We start from the raw sequence: 26440 nt of genomic DNA on the forward strand, positions 1-26440 counted from the left end.
AATACAAGAAATCCAGCAGGCAGACCGTCCCACGTGTGCTTGCTGAAGGAACAGGACGCCTGCTTTACCATCTAGTGTTTCATTATAAGGAGTTCTTGTAACTCAAATAATCACCTCAGAGAGGAGTTAACAGATGCTCTCTCGCACGTGTAACAAATGGGGTCGATACTGAAACACATACACACACACATAAATCTACCCAGTCCCTCTCCATGCACAATATCATGACCTTAATTTAACAACACACCCCCCCCCCCCCCCCCCGGAATCGTGATTCAATGCTAGTCGCAATTAAAGTATAATTCTTCATCGGCTCCTACATAAATGCAACATCAAACGAAGAAGCCTAATAAGTGTTGACAGGGACTATCTTCGATGGTTTAATTCCTGTCCTTCTCACCCTAAGGCGCTGGACAATTCACTTTCTAAAAGGGGAGGGTCATCTAGGAAAACATGCCATCCACAGCCACAATACTTCAAAACTGCAAAAGCTATTTGCATTTGTCAAAATCTCAAAACATTCCTAAGGAAGCATGAAAGACGATTTACCTGTAAACTCCAAATAAAGAATTCTTTCATTCCGGCGACCCTTCCTTTTACTTTCCTTTCATTTTCTTTCCAAATTTTATATCGCTGAATGCAACAGCAGTTGGAAAAGCAAAGGGTGATGCCTTCTTCTTTCTCTCTTCTTCAAACGACAGGCAAGGTTTCTCTCGAAATTTATCGGTGTTTGGTAAATACTATAGTTCAACTCAACTGAACTATGATGCAGATTTCAATGTTTATTTTTAAGGGTGAAACCATTACAATGAAAAAAATTATAGAACTGAATTGGATATCCGTAAATCGTTGTCTTCAGAACACGCACCTAATATTAGACATTTCATTTGTTTGTAACAATAAAATATTTCGAGAGGTAAGGAAATGACGATGGAATCTTATGTGAACAATCTTCCAGCGACTCTCTCTACCCGCCTAGTTCTTGCTTGGTGGATGCTTAGTTTTTATTTTTCCATTAGCTCTACTAAAAGTCACACAGGCAAACAAGTAAACCGAAAACCTTGATTTCTTGGCAGGGGAATTAATCATTCGCAAACTATTGTAAAAGTTTTGAATGTGAAATTCTCAACATTTCCAAAGGAACTGTTCTGACGCATCTCCTGATACGCCTTCATTCTTAATTCATTCTCGGATCCCTATGTGTTGCAAGATATAAGATGGTACATAATCCTTGTACCATTGCGAATCACTTCCGTGCTCATCCAAGGCTTGCATGTTGCGGCTTGATAAATATGAAGAGTAGGATATGGATAATATCATATACGTATGTTTCCTGAAGCTTCTTTTCAAAAAGATAACTTCCTACCTCTGACTACAGGTTCAAAATGAAAATAAAATACCCTTTATAACAATATCTCTATCCGGATTAGAACCTTTGACAAAGCTTTATGCTGAGCGTCCAGTTTATAGTAGTTTCGTATCTTTTCCATCAGCACCAAAAACTCATATATCTCAGCGGACTTGAAGTCTACATTCCTAAAAGTAAACTTTCAGTCAGCAATTTTCAACAGGTAGCCCAAGTCTGTGAATTTCATTCGTTCGTTTATGACGCTATACCACACAACATTTCACTGTTCATCAGTTCAACAGAACTATAATCCCTCAGAGGGCAGATTAAGATAAAGACAAATCTTCGTCGATGTCTGAATAAACTCAGCCAAGCGGAGGACATCCAAAGGGGCTTCCATGTAAGCCACGCGTCCTTGAGATGCTCTACTAACAAGCAAAATCACGCACACATGCAGGCAAGGGAGCAGAATTCAATAATGAAAACCTTTGCCCTGGAAATGCGACACGGAACGAAAACAAATGGACTTAACGAGCGGCTACTTATTATCAATGAGTGACTTAACAAACGTCAAACCTACTTACATGTTTGTCTTGTTCTCTATTTGATTATTTTTTTACTATAGTATCCTTTTGCATACACCATTTTGATTATCTAAAAGTCTCGAGTCAAAAGAGCGGGTAGTAGCTATGAAAAACGTGCGAAAGGCGGGAAGGGAGGGGTTGGGGGGGCTATTAAATGATTACGTTGACAAGATGTATAGCGTCATTAACTTCGCAATCTTAAATATGCAAATTTGCTCAAATTTACAGAACATTTCCCAAGATCACGACTCCTACCGCCTCGTGTCAGCTTTCTAGGGAATTTGACATCAAGCAACCAATATTGGTGGCAAATTTGAAGTCTCCCTCGCTCCTGTTCGGATGACTGGGACCTATGAGGTCAATCAACGCCGAAACGGATATTGACAGTAAAAGATTTGAAATGTGTAACAGGACGAAAACCACGCAGTTGCACTATAAATACTTGGTAAGCGATGGCGGGTAGCACGATGGAAGAACGATAATATGAAAGTAGGTACAGTACAAAGAATAGAAGGGTTTCCAGCTGTGGGCGAAGGGATGCTGAAACGAACCTTGATTAGACGGCACTAGCCCCCCACGGGAATAGGTTTCTTGACAACATGCCTATATTTGAAGACTAGGTATTCGTGTGGCACATCTTTAATGGAATGGAATATGGAATTTAGGCCAAAGGCCCAGCACTGGGACCTATGAGATCATTCAGCGCTGAAACGGAAACTGAGAATAGAAAGGTTTGAAAGTGGTCACAGAAGGGAAAACCTCGCAGTTGTTAGGAGAGGGTGGATAGCAAGATGGAATAAAGAAGATATGAATGGATGTACAGTAAAAGGAATGAAAGGGGTTGCAGCTAGGGGCCGAAGGGACGCTGCAAAGAACCTTAAGTAATGCATACAGTGCACCGCGTGAGGTGCGCTGACGGAACTAACCGCCTAACGAGGCCACTTCTTTAAGAAAGGAATTTAATTTGTCGTTATCTAAACTTCTATGAACACTTCAAGACTACTTAGCTGAATGAGTATTTTCCCCTGCAAGGTCCCGACGGAAGAAGAGGCAAAAAATACTCCTCTAGAATTACTTTCTGCCAAAACCTAAAATACAGTACTAATGGTCAACCCAACATAAGAAAATACCACAGCATCGATTTCATCATCTGATCTGATCATCATTAACGACGTTTTTCCATTCAACATACAACCCATCAATAATAATATTATTAGCCAGGTTGGAGCGTTCGCTCTAATGAGGCCAGATCCTATTTTGGCCAACGTCGCTGCAAATATCGCAATCACTTTGATGTCATTCCGTCGACACCGAATACCAGCGAACACACCCTGCAACTCCTGGCCCCCCTTACCCCCTTACACACGTTACTACAGCAGACAACTTGTGAATGAAAGGGGAGGCACTGTTGACGTTCTGCTTCAAAGGGAGCGGCGTTAATGGGATAAAGCGATCAAATGTCAGTCATTGCTTTTATATATATATATATATATATATATATATATAATATATATATATATATATATATATATATATATATATATCCCTTTAACCGGACGTTTTCTCTTTCAAGGCGTGTTTAGGCGAGGGGCATGGGCAGAATTTATTATTAGACCAATAATGTGTGTGTGTGTGTGTGTGTGGTGAAATATAAAAACATCGTGTTGTGCTTTTCATTTATCAATTGAAAGATCCACAGTAGCACTCTTGTTTAGCAAGACGAAACGTATTTGTAGAAATTTTTGCAGAGCTTAAAGCTTTCGTCCATACAAAGAAAGCTTTAAGTTCTGTACATATTTCTACAAATACGTTTCGTCTTATTAAACAAGAGTGTTACTGCGGATCCTTCTATTGATATATATACACATATGTACCCATTTGCCTTTTCCTGACTCAAGGCTTCTGATTATTACCAGCAATTCTTGTGTGAAGATGGCATCTTTGTTCCATTTTCACTACGACCTACTGCGGTCGACAAATCTGTATTCGCCTAATCTAATTCTTAGGCCAACATAAGCACTGATTTTTGCAGGAAACTGCCCTAAGTCGTTCCCCGCCCTACCCCCTTCCAAGTCTAACTTTTTTCCCGATGATATTCTTGTTGAATAAATTACGTACTTTGTTGGAACAAAACCATTAACATCGCTGATATATATATATATATATATATAATAGCTATATATATATATATATCTCTATATAATATATATATATCTATAGATATATATGATATATATATATATATATAATAGTATATATATACTAATATATATATATAATATAATTTAAATTATTTATATATATAATTATAGAGAGAGGAGAGAGAGAGAAGATTAGAGAAGAGGAGAGGAGAGAGAGAGAGAGAGAGAGAGAGAGAGAGAGAGAGAGAGAGCAAATTACGCATTTAAGCTTAGGTGCGCTTCCAGAAATAATGAAGGAAATTAGAGGTACAAACTCTTGAAATATGAGTGTTTCTGACCAGGAGATCAGACCGTCCGACTTCAATTTGTCATTTCATCTTACTGCTTCATCTCCAATTAAAAGCATGGGATTAGAGAATTAACAAGGGATTTGTCTTAATGGATATTAGCCGTTTTCACTGCAAAAAAAAGGGGGTATTCAGTGATGGTTTTCAGATGTCTGTAAACACACTGCCTGCTGTGGTATGTAGAGTTAGGTGTTTTGCTCTCTTTATGATGTTATTTCAGTATCAACAACCAACAATGTTCATTTTAAATGAACTGATTAATGTCTATCAGTGAACCCCCGTATACACAGACTGGATTCGCGGACTCACATATTCACGGATTTCTCTCTGAAACACATACCCCATTATTCGCTGAAAATGAAGGTACATGCGGCATTTTTCTATGAGAAATATACACAAATTTCTGTTATTTTGATCAATTTTGATAAAACTATTTATTGGATTTTTCTTGAGTTTTAACAAGCAAAATAGGCAGTTTTAGGCATTTTCATTGGGATTTCAACTATTCGTGGATTCTTGCTATTTGCGGTGGTGTCTGGTACACATCCATCGCGAATACTGGGGGAACACTGTAATCAGTTCACTCAAAACGTATAATATGGACGTCCACTGCAAAAATTTGTAGTTATTACTGAAATAGATTTAATAAAGAGAGCAAAACACAAAACTCGACAGACCACAGCAAGCGCCATGTTTATAGACATGCAGAATGTTGCCTGAGGTAAGCTACATACTCGATATGCATGACTGACATCTGGGATCATCAGCCTATAGAATTCGCGAGGTTTCCAATAATCACGAAAGCGGCTGAAAATGTTAGCAGAGAGAGAGAGCGAGAGACAGAGAGAGAATGATTAGCTGCATAACAGAGGAATGCACAAAAGAGGAACTTCGAGTATATTATAAAAACACAATTGAATTATTAACGCGCAATAAACCACCCACTTCTACCCGAAACACCATAGTTACACATTTTAGCATGACTAAAAATGTTGAAATGAACATTTCATTTACATAAGACAAGTATGCCAGTCTAGATTTGAGGTCTACAGCTGCCACAGAGATCGACCTAATTGAATTGCCACCTTTCATTCGCAAGAACAGCCGTGTTTTATGACAAATAATCTCACATGAATCCTGATGAGACGTCCGATGTCATCGCAATGTTAACCATTCTTTCTCTTCCTCAGAAACAGGAACATGTCTAATGCACGCATAAAACGAAAGTGTATAACATTTCAAATTCTGATTTATAGAAACCTGACTATCACGGGCAAAGGCTACGGGAACATGAGTCTCTAGATAAATAAATGTAAAAGTATTTTCCGTGAAACATCGTATGCCAACAAATTCCTGCCAGGGGCAGGGGTGTGTACGATGAAGCATTTAATCGTAGTGTGCCAGCTGGCAATACTGACTAAAGTCCTATACTGCCATCATTTCGAGAAATTTGACGCCCCTACTTCGCCCATTGAAAATGTAGCTCAGCTTGTGATGTCCCTTCAGCAGGAGGTGTCCAATGTCCGGAGGGAACTGCGGAATCGAATGGACACCATGAAGTACGAGCTGACTTGTGAAATTCGCAACATCAAGGATGCACTCACTAAACAAAAGGGAGAGCTCAGTGCCAAGGTAGATGCCCTCAGTCTCGAACTAACAGCTTACAGGAAAAGGTTGAAGAGAGGGCTCAAACGCATTGGGATGCAAAACGATGACCTCAAAGGCGAACTGCGATTGCAGAAGGCCGAGCTGACAGCAGTGAAAGGCAACGTCCACGACACTCGGGTGCAAGTCATCGACAGAGGGAACTTGTTGCTGCAGAAGGTGAACACCACGAACAACTCGTTGGTCTGCCACCTCACTGACTTACGAATTAAGTTATTCAAAATAAACAACAACCTCGAATTCATCTCCAATGAACACAAGGAACTCAGGGAAATTATTACCAGACGCTATCACCAGCCCAAGACTTACAACAGTGAAGACTACGGAGAACGGGTCCTACCCGGCTGCACTTACACCCCCTTAGACACACTGGATTCCGATTATCACTTTAATGGTACATACAATGCATCTTTGACACGGGGACCTAAGGGCCAACCTGGGATTGGGGTTACGGAAAAAAGTTGGGACAAAGAAGGCGTCACCGACATCAAGAGTCTCTTTCCCACGATGCCCGAAGACTGTAAAGATGACAAGAAGAAATACTTGGAGTATGCACCAATACCTCGTGACTGCAAACATGGCTTTGATCTTGGTTTCATGGAGGATGGCGTCTATCGCATTCAGCCTCCAGGACTCTCCTCTCGGGAGGTTTACTGTGACCATCATACTGCAGGGGGCGGCTGGACGGTTATGGTGGCCCGGCGCAAGATGCCCAGACATATTCTCTTCAATCGCACTTGGCACGAGTACGAGGTGGGCTTCGGTGATCCTGATAAGGAATACTGGATAGGTAAGCAAATGCCTTTTTCACAGCTATTATAAAGTACAGGGGCGTCTACTGCCTTAGGCCTTTATTTTCGTATGCTTGACTAATAAGAGTGAAAGCCTATGTTGCTGCCATTATGATCTTCGAATGAAATTGAGAAGAAACTACATGTTCTTTATGAGGTAATAAGCCTTCTATCTGTATCAATTTAGATTTTTTCGTTAACAATTAGGAAAAACCAGTCTTCCAATCGTATGTCGAGCTCGAGAGTATTCCTATCTATTACTAACATCTAATAACTCACATTCCATTTGAACTCTGGAATGTTATCGATTCTATTTTCCATCTACTGTTAGTAGCTTGCCATTTTAACAGCTATGTTAAATTTCTGTCATCATCAAAGCTATTTCTTTTTTATGTTAAAGCAACAATGGCAGCTTCTATGAATGGCCCCGTGTGTCTCTCACCATTCTAAGGATTTATTGTTCAATACATCAACAGGGTTGAAGGCTCTGCATGCACTGACTGAGGGACGGCCACATCAACTGAGAGCCGATATGGAAGACTGGGAAGGAAGTACAGCTTGGGCATCGTACTCCTTCTTCTCGTAAGTATTTATCTCTGTTCTACTAATCTTTCTCATCTAAGCATATATACACATATATATATATATATATATATATATATATATATATATATATATATATATTATATATATATATATATATATATATATATATATATAAATATATATATATATGTATATATATATGATAATATATATATGTATGTATGTATGTATGTATATGCACATTTATGCAGTATTTGTTAGCCACAGTGCCCTCTTAACTTTTCGATTTCTTCATATTTTGGAACTACTTGTCACAAGCGTTTCCAAAGTATGAAGAAATCGAGAACTTAAGAAAGCATTGTGGCTAACAAATACTAAATATGAATCTGATAAAATGTCACCAGTAGATTCCACACACACACACACTCACACATATATACATATGTGTGTGAGTGTGTGTATGTAGTGTGTGCACGCATGCGCGCGCGCGCGTGTGTGTATTTAACAAATGTGTGAAGTATCTAAGTTTCTAGCGCGCCATCAATCTATTTCATACTTTGTTAAAATTTTTAGAAGTTGTTAAATACCATGGGGAACTTGGTAGATTCCAATTCATGTCTAATATTTTAACCGCGGATCTGGTCAGTGCTTATGGACCCTGGAACAGCTCCCATCGAGTCCTGCAAAAATATTGCGCAACAACGGATACCCCATTTGACATTGTACTGAGCACATATGGGGCTAAAATACTAGCTATTGATTGGCATTTAAGTTCCCCATGGTCCAACGTTGCCGTTTTTTCTTCACAACATTTGCTTTTAGCAGTGTTACCATACGCAGTTCTTTTGATTTAAAGGGTTAGAATGCGTATTTTCTGATGTAGAATTATCTTCCGTGACGTAAAAAAACTACACGTCACTAGCTTAACATAAACTATTTTTGACGAAGAAAAATAAAGGACTTCAATAAATTCATTTCTATAAATAAGCAAGATATGTTTTATAACTTTATTTTCATAATAAAACATAAAAAAGGCAAAGTAAAGAATTTTATTCCTCAGTGCCCTGGCCTGTAATCGGAAAAGCCACAGAGGGTTGCCAGATGTCACCAAAAAGCCTCACTAGTAGACGGAATTCCTCAAAACGGCAACCCTGCCATGGTCTTTAGTACTTTCTAAAATTTGAACAAAGCATAAGTTAGATTGATGGCGCAATAGAATATTCAGATACACCACACAAGCATATATATATATATATATATATATATATATATATATATATGTATGTATGTATGTATGTATACACTAAGTCAGGACGACCTATCTATTGTCAGAAAAATTTGTTCTCCCAAAATATCGAAGATTCTATATATGACTGTCTTTTGGAATGGATTAGTATGGCTCAGTCACATGATTCAAAAGCTTCATTCGGTATTTGTGGAGACTGTAATGCAAAGCACAGAGGGTGGCTAAATTCAAATTCCACAGATTAACTTGGCCGGTCTACTCTTGAGTTCTGTGTATCCTCGGATTTCATCCAGATAACTGAGGAGCCCACGCACATTTCCGGTAATAGATTATACCTAACATTCACAGATGCTCCAGCTGTTGTGAAGTCCAAGGTCTGTGAATATATAGGTACTTCTGATCATTACCCCATTATATATATGAAGGACATATCTGTCAATCAGTTTATTACTATTGCCACCACTGGCAAAACAGTCTGGCTGAAATCCGGAACCAACTGGGATCGCATTATTGAAGCTTTACAAACACTTAATAGCCCTGATGCTAGGTATGGTTTCTGTAGGAAAATTTGAGTATGGAGAATTTTACTTCAGAAATGCTTAGTAGGTGTCTTAGTAAGGATTCTTGACTTGGGTGGACATCTGCCATCTGGTAGGTTTTCCGGTTATGACGTCATCAAAGATGGCGGCCGCTCGATTATGAAACTTGTCATATCTCTCTTAATACTGGCCCGATTTGAATGAAACTTCAACTATTTCCACTAATTAGAACTTTACAAAGTTAAAAGATGAGGGAAAAGTGATGAAAATGTTTGCAAATACTTAAAAGTGTCTCATTTTAAAGGTATTATTCTAAACTTTTGTATGTCCTATTAATATAGTTTTTTTCGCGGGTTGCTGAAATGAAACGAAGATATAGATGTCCTAAAATTGTTTAGAATGTTAAAGGATGGTGCATCAGACTTCAAACCAGATGGAAAGCCATGTATCATGTGTAATAAAAGTGATGACATGTAATGAAAATGGCAGAAGAAAAAATCAGGGCAGCGGCAAAAATACGCAATGACATTGTTACTAACCGTTTAAGCACATTAAGTAAGGTTGCAGTGCTTTTCTACCATTTAAGTAATGCCTGCTATAAACAATACTGTCAAAAGAAGTCCCTTTTAAAGATTCAAAATGATAAAGAAAAAATAGAATATGAACATGAAGCAAGCAAATCTAAATCGAATGAAGAGCAAAATCTTAGGAAATCTGCTGCAAGGAAACAAGCACGAAACCACAGTCCTTCAGCAAGTCTTACTTTTTATCTAGACCATTTAAGCATTATTTGTAACCAGAAATCTCATAAGCAAATTTACCAGAAGTATAGAATAAGTGACAGCCTAAGAACTGAAGAGTTTTTAAAAGCCACTTTGTACTTACAAGATGATGCTTTCACTCGCACTTGCAAGATGTATCAATTGTTTTTAGTTCCGATTTACTGTGTCATGTCAATTGTATATCTGGGTATTTACTGAAATACAAACGGAAACCTCAATCAGATGGCAAAAGCACACCTCAAGTATCAGAAAAGGTAGCAGCGTTTTCTTTCATATCTCCTGATATTAAATCTGGTCTAAACAAAGTTATGGATACACCCTCAGTAACATAAAAGACCAGTTTAATATACAAAATGAAAGTGTCAAAGTCAATAACAAGGAGCTAAAACTACTGTTGAGTGAGTACTTTGGAAATAATATTAATTTTTTCCAAGCCGACAAAGTCTGAAAAACCACTCATGTTTTTTTCTTCAGACCTTGAAATAGAAAAAGTAGCAGATGTCATAAGAAGTTGCAATCCTGTTACAAAATGTGCTCTTCTATTGAGGGAATCATTGCAGAAGGTAGACTTTGGCCTCAGTGATAAATTTGGTGATGCACAGGACCTTAGAAGCTCTGAGACTGAGTCAATTTTATTGACATCACTGTTCACATTCAATTAGCATTTGACAAATTTAAGTTTGGAAAACAACATCCTTCATGTGGTGTCCGTTTTTATTGATGCATTTCTGAAGGCGTTCTTGGAAGTAGTCTCCACTCTCTCCAGCATTGATCAGTTAATTTGGGCAACTTCCATGCGAATAGCTTCTTTCAAATCCTCCAGTGTACAGGACATATGCTCATACACACGTACCTTGAGGTACCCCAAAAGAAATAATTTGCTTGTGAGATTTCTGGTTACAGATAATGCATAAATGGTCTTGATAAGAAGTAAGACTTGCTTAAGGACTGTGGTTTCGTGCTCGTTTCCTTGCAGCAGATTTCCTAAGATTTTGCTCTTCCTTCGATTTAGATTTGCTTGCTTCATGTTCATATTCTATTTTTTCTTTATCATTTTGAATCTTTAAAAGGGACTTCTTTTGACAGTATTGATTATAGCAGGCATTACTTAAATGGTAGAAAAGCACTGCAACCTCACTTCATTTTCAGTAGTTGTCATGCTCCCATCACTTTTATTACACATGATACATGGCTTTCCATTTGGTTTGAAGTCTGATGCACCATCCTTTAACACTCTAAACAATTTTAGGACATCCATATCTTCGTTTCATTTCAGCAACATGCGAAAAAAACTATATTATTTGGACATACAAAAGTTTAGAATAATACCTTAAAAATTAGACACTTTTAAGTATTTGCAAACATTTTCATCACTTTTCCCTCATCTTTTAACTTTGTAAAGTTCTAATTAGTGGAAATAGTTGAAGTTTCATTCAAATCGGGCCAGTATTAAGAGAGATATGACAAGTTTCATAATCGAGCGGCCGCCATCTTTGATGACGTCATAACCGAAAAACCTACCAGATGGCAGATGTCCACCCAAGTCAAGAATACTTACTAAGACACCTACTAAGCATTTCTGAAGTAAAATTCTCCATACCCAAATTTTCCTACAGAACCATACCTAGCACTTGGACTAACATTTCAGTCGGTATTTTAGATCCTGATCCCAAAAAGAAGTTCAATGAAATTCTGATGGCTATTTTAACAAGATATGTCCCTAGAAAGGTCATCAAATTTAGGACAAATGACCAGCCATGGTTTGATGATGCACATAGACGAGTCTACCATGAAAAATATACCAAATTCAATGCATAGAGACGAATTCGTTCAAATAAAAATGACACCATTTTTGTCGAGTCTTGCCGTGCTGCCAATAAAACTTATCATACAACCGAGAGATTTTACAATAACTCCTTGAAGAGGAAACTTGAAGGACTTACTCAGTTTTATCTGTGGTGGACCAAACTGGCATCATCAATCTATGTAAGGCTCATCTCCATTCCAACACTACTAGCAGATGATGGTAGATTGGTTACTGCCCATAGGGAGAAGGCTGAACTGCTTCATCAAGCTTTTGAAGCTAAGCAGTCAGCTGAGGATGTTCTTCTTCCTGATATTTGTCATTTTCAACATATTCTTACAAAATTTGCATTTTGCTCCAGGGATGTGAAGAAAAGTCTGGATAATCTTGAGAGTTGGAGTGGAGAAGATCCTGATGGTTTCTTCCTTTTGTTTTTTTTAAAACGTTTCTAGTGTATTGTCTCCGAAGATTGGTAGATTCTATAGATTTTTATGCTTACATAATATCTTTGCAGATGAGCGCAAGCTTAGTAATACAGTACCTGTTCCAAAGAGTGGCTTATCTGTAGACTGACTGCAGTAACGACAGGCCAATCTCTATTCCTCCTGTGCTCTCCAAAGTTGCTGAAAAACTTATTTTCAAGCCACTATATAACTATGTGGAATTTAAAGGATTGTTAGCTGCAAGTCAATACGCATAAGGGAAGCAGCTAGGTTCCTGTGATGCTCTTTTAGACTTGACATCTCATTTGCAAGGGAACTTTTATAAGGGTTTTGAGTGCAAAGTAATTCCAAAAGATTTTAGTGCTGCTTTCAATTGAGTAAACCACAAGGCACTTATTCATAAACTTCAGGATCTTGGAGTGGGTGGGCATGTTTTAGGATTACTTCAAGATATTTTTAACAGGATATCTTGCTGTGGACTGGATCTTCAGTGAACCAAGACCTATTGTGTCTGGAGTTCCAAAGGTTAGTATTCCTGGTCCAAAGGTTAGTGTTCCTGGTCCACTGTTATTTTTAGTATACAAGTGATGTGGTTGTTGGCCTGGAAAACAAGATTGTTCAGCATGCCGATGATGCAACACTTGTGGATGTAGTAGTCTCCAATTATGAGAAATCAGCGAATGGCGCAGTTGGTGGGGTATGAGGCTGAACTCCAGTAAAAGGAAAAAGCTATTGATTAGCAGATCTCGTACTGATTTCCCACCCCATCCTCCCTTTCAGGTGGATGGAACTTTGCTGAATGAGCCTGAAGCTTTAACTATTCAAGGTGCAACTTTGGACTCATGGCTGACTTTTGAAAACCATTTAATAAAAGTGTCAGCAAATTCCGCACGAAAGTTATGTATTGTTGTAAGGCCTCATATATTTAAAACAGTGAGAAAATCCATGCAAACTGTTTCAGGTTATTTGTGCTTCGTTTACTAGAATTCGTTAAGAAGTTCGGATATAATAATAATAATAATAATAATAATAATAATAATAATAATCATAATAATCTAATAATAATAATAATAATAATAATAATAATATCTACACAAACACACAAACACACATATATATGTGTATGTGTGTGTATGTGTGTGTATAGATATTATTGTTATTATTGTTGTTGTTATTATTTTATTCAGAAGATGAAACCTATTCATATGGAACAAGCCCACAGAGATTACTGACTTGAAATTCAAGCTTTTAAAGTTTATGGTGTTGATTTAGAAGAAGTAAAGGGAAATACAGGGAAAAAAGAAAGAGATCCCACTTATTAAAAAAGAGACAAAAATGAATTAGTAACTAGATTACAATGTATTAAAATGCAAGGAGAATTGTATCTTCGCGAGAACTAATAAAGTTCCTATTGCACCACATCCTTTGTGTGGCTGTTCCACAGTCCAGTGGTGTGAGGAATAAAGGACCTCTGGAACTGAGAACTTCGACAGCGAGGCTAAACATTGACTGTACATTGGTGCTGCTGTTCAGCTTATACGGTTGCTCTCGGCTAGAAAAGGGAGTCGGCAATCAATTGTGAATGTGAAAGATATCGGTTGAAATACAACTTATGAAAAAGTGACAAGCAAGAGACCATCCGTCGATGGTCCAAGTCATGGCTGTTACTATTAGAAAACGCAAACCTACCACCACGAACCACTCTATCCTAAAGAGGTAAATCTCTGGCAAAAACAGACATCCACACCGGAGAACAAAATACTTTTCTACAATTATCAGCCGATTTACTTTTATCACAATCTCTCAAAAGCACAATGGATACTCAAACAATCCAACAGATACTCATACCAACAATTACATATTAGATTTACTTATTTTCAATAAATACTAGAAAAATCAGTTAAGAGATCAGCTAAAAACCACAAGAGAATTGCTGCAAAAAATGTTGAAAAATCACTAAAAAGTAACGAAGGATACCAAAACAAAACATCTAACAGAAATTCGAAATAAATTCCAACGCCTGAAGAGGTGCCTAGGGCCAGAATTTTGGGAAGCATCAGTCCTATATTTTCTTCATCCTCCAGTACGGTTTAGACACAGAGTATCAAATAACCGAATACTTTGTTCATCTGCCGTTAGTTTAAACCAGATGATCTTCAGAGGAATGGCTTGCCACCTTCAGATCACAGCATCTGTGATGACAGAAAGACCGACTTTTCTGAATAGCTCTCAAGTGGTGTTCCTTTCAATCAGGAAAGAAGTGCAACATCGGGTCTAATGCGATTATACCTTACCCTTTTCAAAAGCACTACATATCTCATTTTCCACTTCATAAGTGAATTATCTTAATTATGCAAACAAGACTCTTTGTGGAAATGGCGTTCTACAGACTTAGCTTTTAGTTTTCTGTTAAAGAAAACTACTAAGATGGCTATCTGTCTGTCCGTCCACACTTTTCCTGCTCGCCCCCAGATCTTAAAATCTACTGAGGCTAGAGGGCTGCAAATTCTTATGTTGATCTCCACCCTCCAATCATCAAACATAACAAATTGCAGCCCTCTAGCCTCATTAGTTTTTAGTGTAGTTAAAAATAAAGTTAGCCATGATTGTGTGTCTGGCAACGCCAATCCTATTCCGGAGAAGTCGCCAGCGCACCTTCACTTGACTGCATCTGGGGAGCAACTGAGCACTGAGCGGTTGTATCTGAGAGTTTCATACTGCAGTACACCGAGAGCTTCATAGAGCACTACACGCTGTACAGAAAACTTGATTGCACCGAAGAAATTTCGGGGCGTCTTTTACTTGTTTTATATTGTGGCGAACCGCAACATAAAAAAAAAACATAACTTTAATGTTACTCCATAGAAATACATAGAAAACATTGGGCAGATCTTGCTGGTACGACTTCACCATCCAGGCCATTCGCTGGAAAAGATGCCACATTAACATTCCACGATGGGTTTGTTTCAGTTTGCTTCTTACTTTTAACTGCATGCATTTTTTCAGTTTGGATTATACTCTCTTGAAATAAGTCATGTATTCACTTAGCATGTTTCGTAAACACATCAATATTGCAAACTTATACACTATAGGTACTACACATTATTAAAACAGCATATGTTGTAAGATGACGAATACTGATACTTCGATTTTCTAAGAATTCAATACTGATGCGTCATAACAGGTATTACTAGATATTTTGTAGAACCCAGCTCTTCCTAGTTGCTGAGAGGTGAGGTCATACTGGCGAAGTAGATTAATAGCTGATACCTACCAACAGAGTTTAGTATATCCAATTTTTCAACAGTAATGAAAGTAAATCTTATACATTCTGTAAACAATTAACAACGCGTGCTTTTAACAAGGACATGTAACACTCAATGAATCCATCATGTGATGTATTTTTAACTCAATTATAACTTTTCGCAAATGTTAATGCATTACGGTTCGTTCTCAGTGTGGCAGGACCAGAGGACAAGTACCGGATGAAGGTGACAGGATACACGGGGACAGCGGGGGACAGTCTGCGTCACTCCAATATGCAGATGTTCTCAACCCTGGACAGAGACAACGACCAAGAAAACTGTGAGTATGATCACTCATCATTAGCACTCATGAGCGTCTCATAAAATGGCCGCATCACTCTGCTCGTTGCTCCAGACCTGTGACTGCCAGGCCTTATCCGTATCCATTACTTGGCACAACACTGGGCGCTCTCTCCCAGTCTGCAAGTGCCTGCGTTCATACATACATACATACCACTCATCTCTATGTGGTTACTAGAAAGCTCAGATGCTCGATTTTCACATGCATCATATGACTACAGATAATGAGGCTAGGGCAGAGATGGAGGAACTTTGGGGAATCGTGCAATAATTTTGGAAAATGTAATAACTAAAACCAAAAATTGTCAGTAGTATACCTGTGTCACAAAATGAGTAAAATTATAACAAATAAGATTGTACATCCTCGTCATTCTTACATATGAGGTGTACATCCGAATGCCTCTACGGGAGATGGAATTTCTTCCTCTATTTCCCCATATGGATCTTAGGCTTCATGGTGAAAGTCGCATCCAGTGAAAGTCGTATCCAAAAAGTTTGAAGAAATCGGGAAGCTGCGAAGCGGCCCTCAAACACAAACTTGCACACACACATATAATTATGCTAATGAAAGCTCTTCGACGGGTCAAGTTGTCTTGACTCATGGTGTGGGTTTTGTTACACATTGGTTCGTAAAAGATGAATGGCTTGCGTCACTAAAATAGCGTCGATCTCAGCCATTCCCCTTCGGTGTATGTTATTCCGAGGTGGAGTGAATTTGATATTAAACGAAATTTTTACCTCAATGATTGTGAACATAAAAAAAATGTCACGGTATGCATGGCAAACACACACACATATATGTACGTATATATGTATATATATATGTATATATATATATATATATATATATATATATATATATATATATATATTACATGTGTGTGTGTGTGTGTGTGTGTGTGTCACATACACCGTGAATTTTTTTTTAATGTTGACAAGCATTGAGCTAAAACCGTTATTTAATATCAAATTCACTCAACCTCGGAATTACATACACCGAAGGGGAATGGTTGAGATCGACGCCATTCCAATGGCAAAAGCCTTTCAGCTTTTACGAACCATATATAAAATATAATACCATATATATATATATTATAAATAAACTATATATATATATATATATATATATATATATATATATATATTATATGTATGTATGTAGTATGTATGTATGGATGTATGTATACATACCATATTCTTACATAAATGTATACCGGATTTTTAATGAAAAGGATACCTAAATCTTACGAAGGCCAACCCAACCCGTCGAAGAGCTCTCATTAGCATAATTAAACGAGAGGACGGCACTTCCCTTTCGTACTTGAAACTTTCAACGGAGTTGAAACATACGAGAGCCGTCTCTCAAATACAGTAATGAGAGCTACATTTACCATTCATCGCTACAACCTTTCCTTCTCAGAAACGATCTCCAGAAGATGTTACCATTTTGTTTTTCAGCTTGTATTAGGGATGATGGTACTAGGCCCATGCCCATCTCCATCCTAGGCACACTCATTACTGACGCTCACCTTCCTGCCGGCTAAATAATACACTTCTTAGGTGAGCTAGTACATAGGGGGTTTTAAAGTATCGTGGCCAAAATTGTTCTAGCCTCTCATCAGATTCCAACCAGGTTCTTTCTTACTAGAAGGGCAATGGTCTTCGCTACAAACGAATATTATATACATAAACACACAAACACACACATATATATGTGTGTGTGTGTGTGTGTGTGTGTGTGTATGTGCACTGACAGCACTAACTATCCCCCTATGGAGAACAAGGTATGGAGGTAGTCAACTCATTCCAAAAATATCTGCTGAAAACCGAGTCACACCAAATGCGTCCATCCCTCCATGGGAAACTGGCTCGGCTTTCCTAATTCGGCCTCACTTCTACACCATCAATATGGCAATGCTTATGTCATGACCCACAGTGAATATTTAGATCATGCTCCCACTCTCACAGGTAGTGTAAGGAATTGTGAACACCCGGAAGAATTTCCTTTTACCATCATCAGCCTTTTATGCAATTTTACTTTCAAGATGCGGAACACACTATTTTCTTGTGTTTCAAGAATAAATAAAATTAACCCGTCTTCGTTCAAGAGACAGCGGGTTTACCTACCATAAATGCCACAACATTCATAAATAGGTTTATTCCCTTCTCGGCAAAGTCATGCTAAGATAAAGTATATATAAGACACTATACGAGTCTCCTAAAACTATTACGTAACCCTCCTTGTCTAGCGCCGTTGTTTTTGTCTACCAGACACCTTCCTCAGCACGTGCTGGCCAGACCTGAAAGTTCGGTTTGACCTTGGGATTTTGGAGACTCCTATATGTTACGTAACGTTGAAAGGCGAGAAAGAGAAAAAAAGGTAAAACGACCCAGACAGCTCAAAGTTACGTAGGCCTTTACGTAACCCTATAGAGATTAGATAACCAGTCTGAACGAACCTTTTGTAATTCCGGATAATTTACCGAAATGGCTTCCGTTCATTTATGGGGCTGCTTTCTTATTCAGCAGGGGAGGAAACGGGCCTCTTCTTCGCCGTTCGGTCTAGACAGCAGCTTTAGCCACCTGGAGCCCTGCGCTCCCATTAATCAAGCCTCGGTCTTGATTTATCTTGGTTCCGTTTCAACGGCGGAAACACTTCCATAACGAAAGCGATGGAATAACTTCCGGTGGGCTCATATTGTAGTCATCTTTGATCTCGGCAGATTCAGTTATTTTCTTATACGAATATCTTGTATTTTAAACCTACCTCAGGCATCTCGTTTTAACAAGAACCGTTATTGCTGCAATGATGAAGCTACTCTAAACACTCGTACAAACCAAACAGATAGAGAGAGAGAGAGAGAGAGAGAGAGAGAGAGAGAGAGAGAGAGAGAGACGAGAGAGAGAGAGAGAGAGAGAGGAGAGAGAGAGAGAGAGAGAGAGAATTACATCGTCAAAGTCTCACAGTATTTCTCTCTCTGATTTCATACCAAACAAAAATCGCAGCAGTGGGCGAACAACCAGCTACTAGGCTAAATGCTCTGCTTATTTCAACAGAGGATCGAATGCCGGTCCTGTGGTTTGTGATATGAACGCGTTACCAACTGCGCTAAGAACCAGAGAGAAAAGGAGAACTGAACTGATTTGGATATAAAATTTAGCCCATAGGCCAAGCAATGGGACTATTGAGGTCATTCAGGTCTGAAACGGAAATTGACAGTAAAAGGGTTGAAAGACCTAACAGGAGGAAAACCTCGCAGTTGCACTATAAATCAATTGTTAGGAGAGGGCGGAAAGTTAGATGGAAAATAGGAATATGAAAGGAGGTACAGTAAAGGGAACGAAAGGGGGTTACAGCTAGGGTCCGGGGGCACACAGCAATGAACCTTAAGTCATGCCTACAGTGCACCATATGAAGTGCACTGACGGCACGACCATCTTACGGAGTACAAAGGGAGACGAAATAGGGGAAAACTTCAAAAGAAAGAACGTTTAGCGCACCTCAGTAAATGTCTAAAGGCGAGAGCATGACCTTATTTGGAAAAAGTGTCCAAAACGGAATATATGCCATTATCTTTCTCAGACATATGTTGCCTCGAATTCAAGTTGCAAATCAATCTGAACAACATTCTCCGTGCAAATATTTTATGTCACTAACAATCATAGAAGCCGCCAGGGAGCGCAGAGGAACGGCCGCTTCCATATCCCCGACACTACGAGTCTCATTTTCTCTATTCTTGTGTCACGTCTTACATTCGTTCCTCTGCAGAAAGGACACGACAGGATGCTAGAATTGAGTTGAATATGGAATTTAGGCCAAAGACAAAGCACTGGGACCTATGAGGTCATTCAGCGCTGAAACGCAATTGACAGCGAAAGGTTTGAGAGGTGTAACAGGAGGAAAGTCTCGCAGTTGGACTGAAACAATCGTTAGGAGAGGATGGAAAGTAAGATGGAAGAAAGAGAATATGAAAAGAGGTACCGTAGAAGTAACGAAAGATGTTGCAGCTAGGGGCCGAAGGGATGCTGCAAAGAATCTTACGTAACGCCTACAATGCACCACATACGGTGCACTGGCGGCACTAACCCCCTACGGGGACGACAGGATGCTGTATCAATTTTTTTTCCTACAACACTAACAATCTCTCTCTCTCTCTCTCTCTCTCTCTCTCTCCTAAAATAAGGAGATGAAACTGCCGTATTAAATGGCATTTCAATAATGACTCCGCAAAACAAAATTCTTTTGAAGCACAGACAGCCCCTTAGGCAGAGAGAAAAACAGTTCACCGACTTCGTTCACAAAATGTAATTTCTTCCTCGGCTACACCTGGAATGCCGCCCCATATTTATTACTTTTATTACTTGTGAGTAACGCCTCAATCGATAGAATCTTTACTCTTTAAAACCTGAGCGTGAGATCTGAGGGGAGTGGCGACGGAGTCGGAGTGAGGGGGAGAGGGGAGACAACGGGAGGAAGAGGATAAAGGGATAGAGATCAGATGGAGAGAAGGAGGAGGAGGAGGAAAGGAGCTGAATGAATGTGGGAAAGAGAACGAGGAATGAAGGCCCAAACGAAAACATGGTAATGGTTCCTTGTACTACTTCCATTTGCTATAAAGCTGTATGTTTGATGTAATTATGAGCTTCGTCGTAACAATAGACAAGTATTTTCCTGTTTCTATATTTTCCAGGATTATAATTTTTTTTTCTTCGAATACCACTAGCAGCAAATGACACTAATCCATCTTGCGCTAATCTTTTTTCAATCTCCTAATAGAAAGTGTCCGCAAGGGGCATTACTCTAATTGAATCTCCTTTGAGGGGAGTGAAAGTGAATACGTTTTACTTGGTTTGGATAATAGCCAATATTGCCAACACTTTATTTCAGACGTATTGTCGAATAATTATAATAATAGCGTAAAATATTGTTGACAGAACTTTCCATTAAACCACTTCAAATAACTCAATTAAATAAAGTGGCTCTATTGTCACAAAACCTCTATTCTAGGATGAGCCATCTAGGATATGATGTGAGCCCCAAGCGGAAGATTCTGGAGCCCTTTGTACGAAACCTCTGCCTCGGCAGTTGTGATCCAAGGCTTTTGGGAGGGAGGGAGAGTCTCGCTTTCGCTCAACAGCAACGAAAAGGCTACTTAAAACGTCGATATTTCATAGCAGCTTCGGATACTTTAGTTCAGTGGATATATTATATATATATATATATATATATATATATGATATATATATATATATATATATATATATATATTATATATATATATATATAGTGAGGCAATTGTACTCATGTTTTATCGTACTATGACTCTATTTGAAGTTCTTTTCCACGTAATAATATGTGATTTGTAGTATGGTAGATCTCAAAAGTTTCAGTCTTTAGAGTAGATCTCGGAGTCCAAAAGTCTGGCCACCGCTGCAGTCTAGTTTAACAGAACATTCGTTGATGAAGTAGTCTCGAATGTTTTATTCTCACAACATCAGTAATACAGAGGTTGGATATTCTTTCTCCCAACATCGAATCGGAAATGTTATAGTTTTGGATGCCTACATGTTCCAAACCATCAGCATCACAGTACAGACGGATGAAGAGCTTAAGTTACTCCCATGACTCAGTCAGTTGACACCGAATCAGTTTAAGGGGTTTCGGTAGACACAATCTGGAGAACAGTCCGATCCCAGAAATGGAGCTTCTCATAATTCCTCGGGCGTCAAACTATGGAAGCTGACGAACGACGAAAACGAAACGGAGGAGACGCAGATGCAAAAGCGAACATCCAAACAAAGCAGAGCCCCGACTTTTCCCCTCTCCCAATAATTTTCGTCGGGCAGAGAAAGGATTGCCTAGACCGATCGTACAATATATTCTCTCGGGCAGCCACATATCCAATAATGGGAAATTCCCCACATGTTATCCATTTTAGTATGAGCCTTTGAAATTCTGGATTACCATTAAAGGACATACAAATCCAAAATGGATTACCTGCCTATCCGAAGCTTTCTGACAATTTTATGACGAATTATTCATGCAAGGATTTTTTCACTGCTAATAAAATACAATCATATTGCGTGCCGGCTGTCGTGGATTTTTTTTTTTTTCTAACTGCCGGGTTGTGGAATACACCTGAGAAGATGTTTTCTTGTAGCTTCTTTGCTATTTTTTTTTTACAAGCTTTTATTCAACTTGACTTCTGTGGCTGTCTGTCTGTTTTGGTCAAAACTTGTAACTTAACTTTCGACCTGTTTCTTTCGTCCGTTGGATTTGACATTTTGCACGGTTACTCAATCCCGGTAACAATACAACCTTCATGATCAGTAGGTCAGCAGTGACCTCTAGTGACCTCTCCCCAGGATGTCACGATTTGTATGAAGTGAATAATACCTCTTTGGACATTCCATACCTTATTTTTTTCCCTTTTATTTCCTTTCTCCGGTTTCCGAAACAAGGAGACGCGGCGTAGGATGACACATTGATCGATGCCCAGGAAGAAATGGCCCATAAAAAGAGGACGCAGACGACCGTCCCTTGGAAGTGGGCCGACAAAATCAGCCATCAAAGAGCCAGAGGACGGGAAAGGAGCACCAGCGAAATGACGAGAGTCTGTGTATTCTAAAACACCTGAGTTTGCAAGTGGCTTCCCTTCATCTTTCGATTCGGACCCGGAAAATACGATCGCTTATTTCATTAAAGAAATCATACACACACACACACACACACACACACACACACACACACACACACACATATATATATATATATATATATATATATATATATATATATACATATATATTTACATATTTATATGTATATGTGTAAATAAATTCTTCTGTTAAAACAGGATACTCTCAAGTATAAAAGACCCATTAAAACACCCTGATATAAAGCTAAGGACTATACTTCGGTGGACTAACTTTCACCCTTATCAAGTAGTGAATGACAGAAGTTACATTGGCAAATTATATAGAGAGGGATATGCCCTTAGGTGATGCCTGGGGTCACCGCTAAGCCGACGCTAGTTCTAATAACTGTCTTAATACGATTTATCGTTGCCTTAAGGAAGATGTTGTCTATATGGTCAGAGTCTTCACTGATAAAACAACAAGATAATAGTATCGACCTTTCCAATGGAGCCTGGGACTCTGACCATACAGACAATATCTTTCTTAAGGCAACGATAAAGTAGATTAAGGCAATTAACAACCAACATTGGCTTAGAGGTGACCCCAGGCATATCTTCCAGTATATATTTTGCCATATATATATCTATATATATATATATAATATATAGTATATATATTGGCAAAATATATACTGGAAGATATGCCTGGGGTCACCTCTAAGCCAATGTTGGTTGTTAATTGGCCTTCCTCACACAGGTAGGCAGCAAGAAAGGTTCTTTCCTCGTATTCAGGATGACCTTCTGTTCCAAGATGAATAACGCCTCAAGGAGGTGTAGGAGTTGCTGATCTGGGGCTCTTCCGATTATTTTGTTGTTCCTGACGATGTTCTCTCGCTTGACGTGCTGTTGGTGGGTGGTAAGGGCATGGCGTTTGAAGGCGCCTTTCTGTACATGACACGAGATCCTCTTAGACAGTTGTAATGTCGTCATACCAATATAGATTCCAGGACATCCTTGGATAAGGCATGTGTACCGGTAGACAACGTTATTCTGCTTCAGGGGGTCTCCTGCAGAGCGGGCGGGGTTATTCCTCATAACCAGGTCTCTTGTCCTGGAGTTCTTATAATATATTACCAGCGAGAGCTTCTTCCCTTCCTACGTAGGGGTGACGTTCTCGTTCACGATCTGTCTGATATACCTCTCTTCTTCCTTATATCCATGGTGCATGAAGGACTTGTAGAAAAGGCGTACATTCTCGGAGGGGGGAATCTCCTTGTTCTCTTCGTCCGCCATGTACCGTTTGTTTAAGGCTTTCTTTATCTCCCTGCTAATCATTTTGTTTGGGTAGCCGTTGTTCACTAGCATTTGTGATACTCGATCTAATTCTGTGTGTGTGTGTGTGTCCTGCCACGATGAACAGTGCGTAAGGGCTCTCCTGAAGAAGGTCCTGACAGTGGTGTTGGTTTTGAACCTCGCGGGGCACTCACTCTCTCCATTCAGGCAGAGTCCCAGGTTGGTCGATTTTGTATATACAGTAGTGGTCACCTTCGGAGTCATCTTCGTAATTAGAACATCGAGGAAGGGGAGCTGGTCATCTCTGCTGAACTCAGTCTTAAAGTTGAGTACGCCATTGTTCAGGAACTGCTGGTGAAGGGCTTTGACCTCTTCTTTAGAGTTGGCTTGAATTAATATATCGTCGATGTATCTGGCATATGTCCGTGGAAATCTGTGCTGTGAAAAGACCCTCTCTTCGATAGAACCCATATAAAAATTAGCGAAGAGGACACCCAATGGGAAGTCCAACACCACACCATATGTCAGATACATTGACGGTATATTCATTCAAGCCGACTCCGAAGAAGAGGTCAAAATCCTTCGCCAGTAGTTCCTGAACAACAGCCTACCTAACTTTATGATTGAGTTCAGCAGAGATGACCAGCTCCCCTTCCTCGATGTTCTAATCACGAATATGACCCTGAAGATGACCACTACTGTATAATGCAAAATCGACCAATCTGGGACTCTGCCTGAATGGAGGCTTGTAACGATGGCTACCCAAACAAAATGATTAGTAGGGAGATAAAAAAAGCCTTAAACAAGTAGCGCATGGCGGATGAAGAGAATAAGGAGATTCCCTCCCTCCGAGAACGTACGCCTTTTCAACAAGTCCTTCATGCAACATGGATATAAGGAAGAAGAGAGGTGTATTAGACAGATCGTGAACCAGAACGTCACCCCTACGTAGGAAGGGATGAAGCTCTCGCTGGTAATATATTATAAGAACTGCAGGACAAGAGACCTGGTTATGAGGAATAACCCCACCTCCCCCTCCCCCTTCCCCCCCCCCCGCCCCCCCCCCCCCCCCCCCCTTGCAGGAGACCCCTTGAAGCAGAATAACGTAGTCTACTGGTACATATGCCTTATCCAAGGATGTCCTGGAATCTATATCGGTATAACGACATTACAACTGTCTAAGAGGATCTCATGTCATGTACAGAACAGCGCCTTCAAATGTCATACCCTCACCGCCCACCAACAGCACGTCGAGCGAGGGAACATCATCAGGAACACTAAAATAATCGGAAGAGCCGCCGATCAGCAACGCCTACACCTCCTTGTGGCGTTATTCATCTTGGAACAGAAGGTCATCCTGAATACGAGGAAAGAACCTTTCTTGCTGTGTCAGCAATCCTTTTCAACAACACTCATTTGAGAGAGGGTCTACTCCCGAAATTATTTAGAAGTGGATGTTACAGACAAAAAACTAATTATAAAATATATTCAGTAAGCAAAAGAACCGAAATTATGAAAAAACTTCATGATATACACTTGGGGAAGATTAAGTGGTTTAGTGAACCTAAATTTGTTAACAAATTGTATCAAGAGGTTTCCATAAATATACTAATTCTTGCAAGAGTAGTTTGGGTTGATTGGCTGATTAATTTATACATTTTAGACATACATGCCAAGCACTGGGGCAATTAGGAGTACTTTGGCCTAGATGACCAATGATGTTATAGCGCCATTTCATGGTATAGACTCAAACAATCAATCAATCATTTATACTTGCAAGGACAAGTCAATGAGGCTGTAGACGATTCTGGGCCGTTGAAGTCGTCTCTCTCCTCAGAGCGCAGATGTAGCCTAAGCAGCAAATATAACAAATGTTGGAATCTTTCATCCGATGAATGGAATGGAATGGAATGGAATATAGATTTTAGGCCCAAGGCCATGTACTGGGGCCTATGAGGTCATTCAGCACTGAATGGGAAATTGGGGGTAGAAAGGCTTGAAAGGTGTAAGAGGAGGAAACCCTCGCAGTTGCGCTATGAAACGAGTGAGAAGAGGGTGGATAGCAAGACGGAAGAGACAGAATATGAATGAAGTTACAGTGAAAGGAACGAAAGGGGCTGCAGCTGGGGGTCGAAGGGACGCTGCACGGAACCTAAGTAATGCCTGCAGTGCACCGCGTGAGGTGCAACCCCCCCCCCCCCCCCCCCAACCCCGGTTCATCCGACGAAATGCGGAAAGAATATAAAGCGTTCGCTTCAGTACTGTCACAGACATTTGTGGGCATCCCATAAATAAACAAATAGTACTATACAAGGTGAAAAAAATAATGTAACCACTTTACGAAAAATCGTTGGTAAAAATTTTATTCCTTCTGATAAAAGTAGTTTGATGAACCGTCAGCTTTATCGAATTTGATGTACTAAGGAAAACCTTGGATAAAATCTGATTAGCACTAAGAACTTGACAAAGTTACTTTGTACTACGAAATTTTTGTGTACTAGACTAATTGGATAAAAAATTTTGTTTGTAATAGAAAAGTCCTTGGCAGACCTGTCTGTAATTAAATAATTAATAAACTGTTTAAAACAAAAACTATAGAATACTATTAGATATGAAAAACTTTGACATCATAATATTTTCCATAAGAACTAGCGTTACTAAAATGCAC

At 39.3% G+C, this 26440-nt stretch overlaps 1 protein-coding gene across 5 annotated transcripts in view; it reads left to right on the top strand.

Moving 5' to 3' along the window:
* The window catches only part of LOC135198169 (ficolin-2-like), a 156002-nt gene that overhangs the window by 83595 nt on the left and 45967 nt on the right, over positions 1-26440 (top strand). For all 5 annotated transcript variants that reach the window (XM_064225683.1, XM_064225687.1, XM_064225688.1 and 2 more), the window contains 3 exons: positions 5611-6875; positions 7353-7458; positions 15694-15821. In XM_064225683.1, the coding sequence (XP_064081753.1) occupies positions 5798-6875; positions 7353-7458; positions 15694-15821 (1312 nt within the window). In that variant the 5' untranslated portion in view covers positions 5611-5797. The remainder of the gene's footprint in view (positions 1-5610; positions 6876-7352; positions 7459-15693; positions 15822-26440) is intronic.

The sequence above is a fragment of the Macrobrachium nipponense genome, chromosome 21, assembly GCF_015104395.2.
Source record: "Macrobrachium nipponense isolate FS-2020 chromosome 21, ASM1510439v2, whole genome shotgun sequence".
In the NCBI taxonomy this organism is placed as follows: Eukaryota; Metazoa; Arthropoda; class Malacostraca; order Decapoda; family Palaemonidae; genus Macrobrachium; species Macrobrachium nipponense.